This window comes from Nicotiana attenuata, unplaced genomic scaffold, assembly GCF_001879085.1.
Source record: "Nicotiana attenuata strain UT unplaced genomic scaffold, NIATTr2, whole genome shotgun sequence".
Classification (NCBI taxonomy): Eukaryota; Viridiplantae; Streptophyta; class Magnoliopsida; order Solanales; family Solanaceae; genus Nicotiana; species Nicotiana attenuata.
Window position 1 is genome coordinate 164,002 of NW_017672098.1, and position 9,108 is coordinate 173,109.

Sequence of the window (9,108 nt, forward strand, 5' to 3'; positions counted from 1 at the left end):
GGGGGGAAAGAGGAGACAGTACCTTTGCTGGTCCTCTACTTTCTGTATTAGTTGAATTATTATACAATTTCACTTCAAAGCTTCCCACAGAATCCCACATGCTTAATTCCAATGACTTCATTGTTTTCTCGATTTCTCCCATGGCTTCCAACTTGAAGCTTCCCTCCATATCATTGAGTTCTTTACAGCCATTTAAATGGTGAGTTTTTGCACGGCATCCTACTGATAGATATGTTACTTTTTCTAGGGAAGTGCAGTATCCCACCCTCAAATTGTTGATACGTGGTAGGTCTATGAGAGCCTTAAGCATTCTACAATCATCTAATACAAGTATGTTGAGCCTGGAAAGAGTTCTGATGCAATCTGGAAGGGAAGTGATGGGATTTTTACTAAGATCTAGGTCCTGCAACATCAGTAAATTACTGAAGTCCTTAGGAAAAGCAGCTTCAGATAGATTGCACCCAGCTAGACTTAGGTTAACCAAAGATTTTGGCAAAGAAACCGAGGAAAGTTTTGGAACTTTTCTTGGCTTAGAAACCCAAGACTGGATGAATGCATGCCATTTTGAATTCTGTTTATTCGTGGAGGGTAATTGACTCATTGGGATTTGATCGGCTAGAAATACTATCAAGGACTGCATCCTCCAAAGATCTCTTGGCAACTCTAGAAGATTTGAGCAACCAGATATAATGAGCGTTTTAAGAACTTTTAACTTGCAAATCTGTCTGGGTAGTTTCTGAAGTCTTTTACAGTTTTTGAGATTTAAGAAAATAAGCCGAGCCTCTAAGGTTCCAATGGATTCATGAACCTCAACTAGATTGACGCACTCTTTGAGAACAAGCCTCTCCAGCATCGGAAGTTCTGAGAAATCAGGAGTTCTAGACAGAGAATGAGAATGGCTGAGGTTGAGAATTTTTAGCAGCTGAAGCACCTATATTGACGAAGTTCAAAAGAAAGGGATGAGTAACACTTCATTAAAAGAGTAGGAACCTAACAACATAAACAATTTCCATACCCTTCTTCCAGGCCACAGTCTTTCCAAACAGCTGTTCCGCATGTCAAGAACAGCCAAGCTGTCCAATGGAAAATCATTTGGCATACTCTTTAAAGGAAAACCTCTCCAATATAGCCACCTCAGGTTCTTGGGAAAATCTTTATAAGCACCATTTAGATGTGTATAACTGATCTGAAGCAGTCTAAGCTTGTTCATAACTGTAAAGATATTTGTTCCCAATTCAATCACATTTAAGGTTCTTGAAGAAAACTTGATGAGATTCCTGGAGAAACCAAAAAACGGAGACTTTCTTCCACTGCTAGAACTTCCCATGAAGGATTGGTCCTCCTTTACCATATTCATGTCAAGGGAAAGACCTTCAATTGTCTCTGAGCCCTAAAAATAATTATTTACAAAGGGCTTAGCAGTATCCGAAGGAAAAAGAATTATATACAAGAGAAAGAAAATGCTTACCATGTCATCTCTCAATACATTAAATGAATCCTTGTAGTGCCACAACCGGGTACGTCTCCCAGGCTTCTTGGGTGATTCTTGACGGACTATTTCTCTGCCCATGTCCCGAAGCATTTGATGCATTATCAACTTGTTACCCTCAATTGTCAACAAGAGTCTATCTGCGAGATTCTGAATCCCAACTCTTGTGTAAGTATAAGATTCGTCAAGTACTGCAATAACATAATCTTTATCCTTTCTTGTAAAGAAGCAGGCAATGTCAAGGAATAAATTCTTATCATGGTCATCTTTTAACGAATCGTACCCCAATTTTAGTTTTTTCATTATCTGGTTTGCAGGAATCACTTCCAACTTGTCTAGTGCACTTTTCCATACATCAATATTCTTTCCACGAAGAGAAGAACCCAAAACTTGAAGTGCCAGAGGAAGCCCTCCACAATGCTTTACCACCCTGGTCGATAGTTCCATGTACCCATCAGCTGGATGGTCCTCCCCAAAGGAATGCCAACTGAAAAGCTCCAATGATTCATCATTACCCATTTCCTTGACTTCATGGACTTTTTGAATTCCATGAACCTGGAGCAAATTTGAATTCTTTGTTGTGACAATAATTTTACTTCCTGGACAGAACCAATTTTTTATTCCAATTATAGCGTGTAGCTCTTCTTGTTGATCAATGTCATCCAATATGACTAGAACTCTCCTAAAACATATAGCATCTCTTATCTTGATGATCCCTTCATCAATATCCTGTATTTTACTCTTTTTCCCAGTAAGATCATAAAGGAGCTGTTTCTGTAAGCGAATTAAGCCATCAGGTTGCTGAGAAATATCTCTGATATTTGCAAGAAAGCTACTACCTTCAAATCTTTCAAAGTTCGTAGTAAAAATATACTTGGCAACAGTTGTCTTCCCAATTCCACTCATCCCACAAATTGCAATGATGTTATCGTCATTTGATCCATTCTGCAACCATGACACAATATTTTTGACCCTGAAACTGATCCCAACCAGGTAAGGCGCAACACTAGAGATTGTGCGGTTCAATTTATCCTCAATGAGCTGAAGAATCTCTTCAATGAACTTTGACTCCTTCCTAATCAATTGAAAAGAAGCAAATTGATTGGCATAATGTCACATCTGAACAAACTAAGTAGCAGAGGCTTTTGTATTGTTGAAATCAGAAGTATTTAGAATATATGATCATTTCTCTGCTTGTTACAAAAACAGAAAGTGAAAAAGTAAGAGAAAGAGAAAATCAGCTAGATCAGCATGAAATTCCATCGATGCCAACATATTCATACAGATACTTTAATCTCTAGCTCCATTTCCTTTCTAATGAAATCAGCTGTACAATACAAGTACTTTGATGCCTAACTGAAAGGATCCTAAGCTTTAAGTTCTCAACCCAACACGTAAATAATATTTGAGACTTAAGCAGATTTATGTTTCCCAGGATAGTAATGTGCGGAGGAAGAGCCCATTGTTCGCTTTTACTCTCTCCCTTTTCTTTTTTCCTTAAATAGCTTTAGCTTCACTTTTACTATTTTATAATTTCCTCAAGACAAGAAAAAGTTATTCCTCAAATCTCTATATGCAAGGAGGAACGAGCAGGGGCGGACTCATAGGCTTATGAATGAGGCACGTGAACCCATGATCTTTCCCCCAAATTAGGTATTTATGTACATATTTTCTGGAATTGATCTAATATTATCTGTTGGCACCCATGCTCCAAAGAGACTAAATGGTGCACTTAGTTGAATACTAAGTTATTTACTTAAAGGAGCAAGGATCAATTCCTACTTATTACTTTCTTTTTTCTCCTTTCTTTAGTGGTGCACCCATCTTATAAAAATCCTAGATCCGCCTCTGGGAACGAGTTCAAAAAGTTATTTGAAAACAAAATCTCAACCTATTCTTGATTACTTTGCAGCATGAAGAATTTACTGGATATGAAAAAGCCTTACCTATCCTCTTGATTGATCACTGTAACACCAACCAAATCTGCAACCTCTCCAAGAGCTGCTCTCCATTTTTGAACCTTATCAATCCACTCCCTCTTTCCTTCATCACTTTCAGCTTCAATTTGCTGCTCATATCTTCTAAATGCTTCTGCAAAGCTCTTTGTCTGATCTTTAACTTCAGAGGGATCCACATGATAGAAGACAGGAAGAATTGCATGCCCTTTGGTCCTCTTATGTTCAAGGATTTTCACAAGTTCATCAAGGCACCAAGTGGAAGTAGCATAGTTCTCCGAGAGGATAATTATTGAACTCCTCGAGTGTACGATTGCATACTCTAATTCTGTCTTAATATTTTCCCCCCTCTCAATCTCATTGTCATCCTTAAACGTGCGCCACCCTGCACCTATCAAAGCAGCATAAAGACGATCAGTAAAAGTCTTGCGGGTGTCTTCGCCTCTGAAACTCAAGAACACATGATAAATGCATGGAGAAACAAAAGAGGAAGATATTTGTGGTCTTTCAGAACCCATCAGATCAAGTTGACCAATTCTATGAGTAAGGATTCAGTGGTTATATAATCAAACAACGCTTTAAAAAACCAATGTATGAAATAACAAGAAAATGCAGACTAGTGAAAGTTAATTAGGCTAGTTGCTTTATCTGCTAATAAATTAATAAGCTGATTATTTATTTAATTAGGAGTGAAATCCTCAGCCTTGGATCATTGAACATGTGTCCAAAATCTGACTCATCGTTCACTTACTTCTGCCTCTATCACAGATACAGAATTAAATTAATCAAAGATGGTCTAGGAGTCTACGCTGTTTGATAATAAAAAAAAGATAAAAGAGGTCTACTGCTTAATTAACTAATCCTTCTTGATTAGTTTTTTCAGGAATCTGCAGCTTGGACTCTCGCACCGACCCCTATTTTTTCCAGACAGACAATTTGATTTTCTGCATAGAGCATCTAATGCTATATAATAACCACCTCTCTTATGATCTCAATTGGGAAATTAAATACTCCAAGCCTTCACCATAATAATAAAAATAAATTTCTGAAAAACATTGGCTTTACAGGTAGACATCATCACCACAAATCTAAAATTTCTGTCTTTGGCAGAATTTTAGGGAAGAAGATTCAAGTTAAATCTGCTTATGGACAAAACAGAATATAATTTATTTTTGTCGTATAAATAAACCTAAAAACTGTAGTGTAGTATGAAAATAATCAAATTCTAGAAACATGAAAGAATTTCTAGCCATATATAGTTTCGAGCTCTTACAAACAAAAATCAAATTGAACTGCATAAAATCCTAAAGTTTGCCAAGACCTTTGCAAGTATTGAACTTCTTCCATCACGGATAAATGGGCGGACATCTAGTTATGTTGCTAAGGAATTTGTTGAGGGCATCTTCGTTGTCCTTGAAATCTGGAACAAATTTTCTGAGAGCTCTCAAGTATGAAGGATCAAATTCTCCGGTAATACAAAGAAGCCTGGTGAGACGACGAAACAAGTCTTTGCAGAGAATTGCATTATAAGCACTGGGCCGCTTCGGACCAAAATAGTGCTTCACGCAAAACTCTGTAAGTGGCAGCTTATCATCCTCGTCATCTTTGCCGCTGTCTTTTAGGTTGAAAGTGATAAATAGTATTGCAGAAACTCTGAGTGTATGAATGAGGATGAGAATTATTAACCTTCTTGTAATATTGAGCGCCATTAATTGCTACTGCTTTAGCTTGGTACCTCAATTCCTGTTAGGTTTTATACTGTGATATTTATTACTACGTTTTATAGTAGAAGTAGGATTCGAAGGCAATATGTTTTCCTAACAATTGCAGAATTCCCCAATCGAGAACTTCAAATTGGTGCCATTTTAACACTAAAATATGAGTTGAAGTCGATCAACCTACCCTATATGAATCTGGGTCAGCATCCAACAAGGGAGGGGTGTCAAACGGCGGGTCGGGTTGGATAGGAGCTAACCATAAATTATTCGACCCGATCCATATTTAATACGGATAAGAAATAAGTTAACCGACAAATAATATGGATAATATGGCTTCTTGAATATGATCACATAAGCGAATAATATGGTTCTTATTCATATTTGACCGATTTTTAAAAAATTCACTACCAACCGATTTTTTTAATGGATACTATGATTGCATAACTATTTTCTTTTAACCATTTTACCACCACTAATGAAGTGAATCAATTAAAGTGGAGGTAATGATATCTTAATCAAACCCACAATAAAATAAAATGATCCTACAAATATTTTTTAATATTTACAGATCTATGTAACTAAAATAATATTTATATTGGACTCAGACCTCATTTATTTTTATTAAGATTAAAATATCTAAATATTAAAACGTGTATTAAAAAATGCTTGAATCTGGATATACATCTGAAGAATAAGATGTGTATTAAGATGTGATGTCATGACCCAAATTTCCATATTAGGCTGTGATGACGCCCAACACCTTTGTTAGGCAAGCCAACACTAGTCAACTAGTAAATTCTTATGTGAATAATTAGTACGTGATAACTTTCCGTTATTGATTAGGAAATTTAGAGTTCAAAATCTAAGCATAATTAAATGGAAGTAGTGAATACGAATTAAAATCATAAAATAAGACAAAAATCATAAGTCTACCAATATGTGTACCAAGACTTGGTGTCACAAGTGTATGGGCAGTCTAGTAGAATATACAAAACCATATTATCGTACTGTCTGGAAAAGAAATAGACAGGAACATAAAGACAAAAGAGAAACTCCAGCTGTTGCGGAACGGCTCAAAAGGGCAGCTCACTGGGAAGTCTCAAGCTGGGGAGTCCAAATCTACGCGCCGGACCGATGGCCAGATGCACCTGCCTCAAAGCCTATACAGTCAAGTACAGAAGTGTAGCATGATTACATAAATATATGTACCCAGTAAGTATCTCGCCTAACCTCGCAGAAGTAGTAACGAGGGGTCGACTCCGACACTTACTAGGGCCAGCAAATAAAATAATATGAAATTCGATTATTTTAATTTACAATGTATGTAGATAGCGACAAGCTCAAACAAGAATAATACTGAAAATCCTTTCATCCAATTAATAAAACTAGGCATTTTCTTCATTTAAAACAAGTGACCTTTCAAGCAATGAATCATACGAATTATAAGGGGTTCCGGTTCTATTTTCACACACAAATACCACCGAGGACGTTCGGCCCGATCAACATAAAAGTAAACTGTGCACTGCCGAGGGTCGAACGACCCGAACCATATCTACAGTTATTAACCTACCGAGGCGAACGGTCCGCTCCCATGAGAGTAGTGGAAATAATCACCCTGCTCGTGGAATATACTTGCGACGCGGTTAAATATAGATATAACTTGATGTTTCCTCAATTCTTTTCAAAATAAATATTTACTTGAAATCCTTGAAGTAATGACATCTTCAACTTAGTTCCATTCAATTCAAATCAACAATTATAATCATATAACGGTACCCGCAAAGCATGGTGTAAGCCTATAACTACCTGGACATAATAGGAATAGTAGCTACGTACGAACTCTCGTCACTTCGTGCGTACGTAACCCCCACAATTAATCATATAATAATTAAGTTCACCTATAGGAAAATTTCCCTCTTACAAGGTTAGAAAAGAGACTTACCTCATTTCGAGCCTACTTCCAACTCAAGAATGCGCTCAAACTCTCAAATCGGAGCCGCACAATCCGAAACTATTCAAATAGTGTAAAAACCAATTATTATAGGTTTACAAATTCATATTCTAATTATTAAAGTGATTATCCAACCCCAAAGGCAAGGTTCCTAAAATTCACTCCCGGGCCATGTGCCCGGATTGCGGAAATTTTTGAAAGAAGTTGTTACCCATAACCTAAGAATCAAGAATATATGATTTTTACTTCATTCCATAACAAATTTCGTGGTTAAATCTTGTTTTTATCAAAACCCTAGATTTTACTCTAATCCCATAATTTTCACTAATCTTTACATGTTAATCTACCCAAAATCCAAGTATTTAACTCACGTATTGTAAGAAATTACTTACCTCCAAAAGCTTAGTGAAAAACCCCTCTCAAGAGCTCTAAAATCGCCCAACAATGGAGTGAAAATGAGCCAAAATTGTCTAACTCCCATAATAAATGAAGGCCACTGCCTTCAGTGATTTCCGGTCCTGGGCCGCACCTACGCCTACCGCATTTGCGGATGGCCAACCGCTTCTGCGGTTTCAGGGCTGGCCACCCTTGGCCGCATCTGCGAGTCAAGGCCCGCACCTGCGAGCTCGCATCTGCGGCTGACCAACCGCAGGTGCGGTTATGACAAAAGCTGGAGCTTCAGCTCCTCCTCCAATTTTCCAACTTAGCTCGAGCCTCGTCCGATTGACGCTCGGGGCCCCCAAGGCCCTGTCTGAACATACCGACAAGTTTGGAATCATAAAACGGACTCGCTCGAACTCTCGGAACGCCCGAACAACATTAAAAGTAAGAATCACACCCTAAAACTAATTGAATCAAACTTATGAACTTCAAGTTCTTCAATCTACTTCTAATGTGCCGAAACGTACTTATACTACTCGGAATGATACCAAATTTTGCGTGCAAGTCTTAAATGACATTATGGAACTATTACCGGTCTCGAAATCCCGTTGGACCTCGATATCACAAAAACCCGCTCCAAACCAAATTTAAAGGACTTCAAAATCCTTAAGGAATCAACTTTCACTATTAGGCGCCAAAACGCTCCCGGTCATCCCAAACCCGATCCGGACATACGCCCAAGTCTAAAATCATCATACGGACCTATTAGAACCGTCAAATCCCGATTCCGAGGTCGTTTACTCAAAATGTTGACCGAAGTCAAACTTGGCCTTTTAAGCCAACTTTAGGGAACCAAGTGCTCCGATTTCGATCCAAACTCTCCCAAATCCGAAACCAACTATCCCGGCAAGTCATAATTCAGTAAAAGCAAGTACTGAAAGTCTTATTTAGGAAAACGGGGTTCTAGAAAGCAAAACAACCAGTCGGGTCGTTACATCTGAATAGTAAATAATAAGATTGTTTATTTTTTGAATATTTGAAGGTATAAAACTTATCTTTATTTTAGAAATTAATGGATAGAAATTTTCAGATTAAATAATAAAATATAATATTATATTGACAAAATATCTTTTTATGGTAGTTAGTGCCGCCTAGGGTGGTGGTTAGTGGTGGCAAAATAGATTAAAAAAAAATAGTTATCTGCAGATATTATCCACTTAAAATGGGTGGGATACTGAACTTTTAAAAAATGGGTCAAATATAGATAAGAACCATATTATCCGCTTAAAGAATGAATAACCAATGGTTAACTTTTATATTTGCAAAGACTCAAATTGAGGGTTCCTCAAGTTTGGGAGACTAGAATTCTCCCAAAAGTGATCATATTCAAAAAGCCATTGATAATATGGAAATCCATATTATCCGCCGGTTAACCCCTTTTCTATCCGTATTAAATATGGATTGGTCGAATAATTTATTCATTTTTACATTACCCGTTTCCGGCCCGCTCATATCCGACCCGACCCGATCGTTTGCCACCCCTTATGGTGGTTGATGATGGTTGTTGTGGGTAGGAAGTTCATTCTTCTTGTTGATCTATTCAGTATTTCAGAC

The 9,108-nt window shown here is 37.5% G+C and overlaps 1 protein-coding gene across 2 annotated transcripts in view; it reads right to left on the reverse strand.

Annotated features, from left to right (window-relative positions):
• LOC109211802 (TMV resistance protein N-like) overlaps positions 1-4,056 on the reverse strand; it is a 7,689-nt gene extending 3,633 nt beyond the window's left edge. For both annotated transcript variants that reach the window (XR_002065775.1, XM_019375380.1), the window contains exons 1-4: positions 3,436-4,056; positions 1,469-2,564; positions 1,016-1,390; positions 23-931 (exon numbers count right to left, since the gene is read on the reverse strand). Coding sequence is in view for 1 of the 2 variants with exons in the window: in XM_019375380.1 (XP_019230925.1) it covers positions 23-931; positions 1,016-1,390; positions 1,469-2,564; positions 3,436-3,962 (2,907 nt within the window). In the remaining variant the exon portion in view is untranslated. The remainder of the gene's footprint in view (positions 1-22; positions 932-1,015; positions 1,391-1,468; positions 2,565-3,435) is intronic.
• Positions 4,057-9,108: the final 5,052 nt, after the last annotated feature.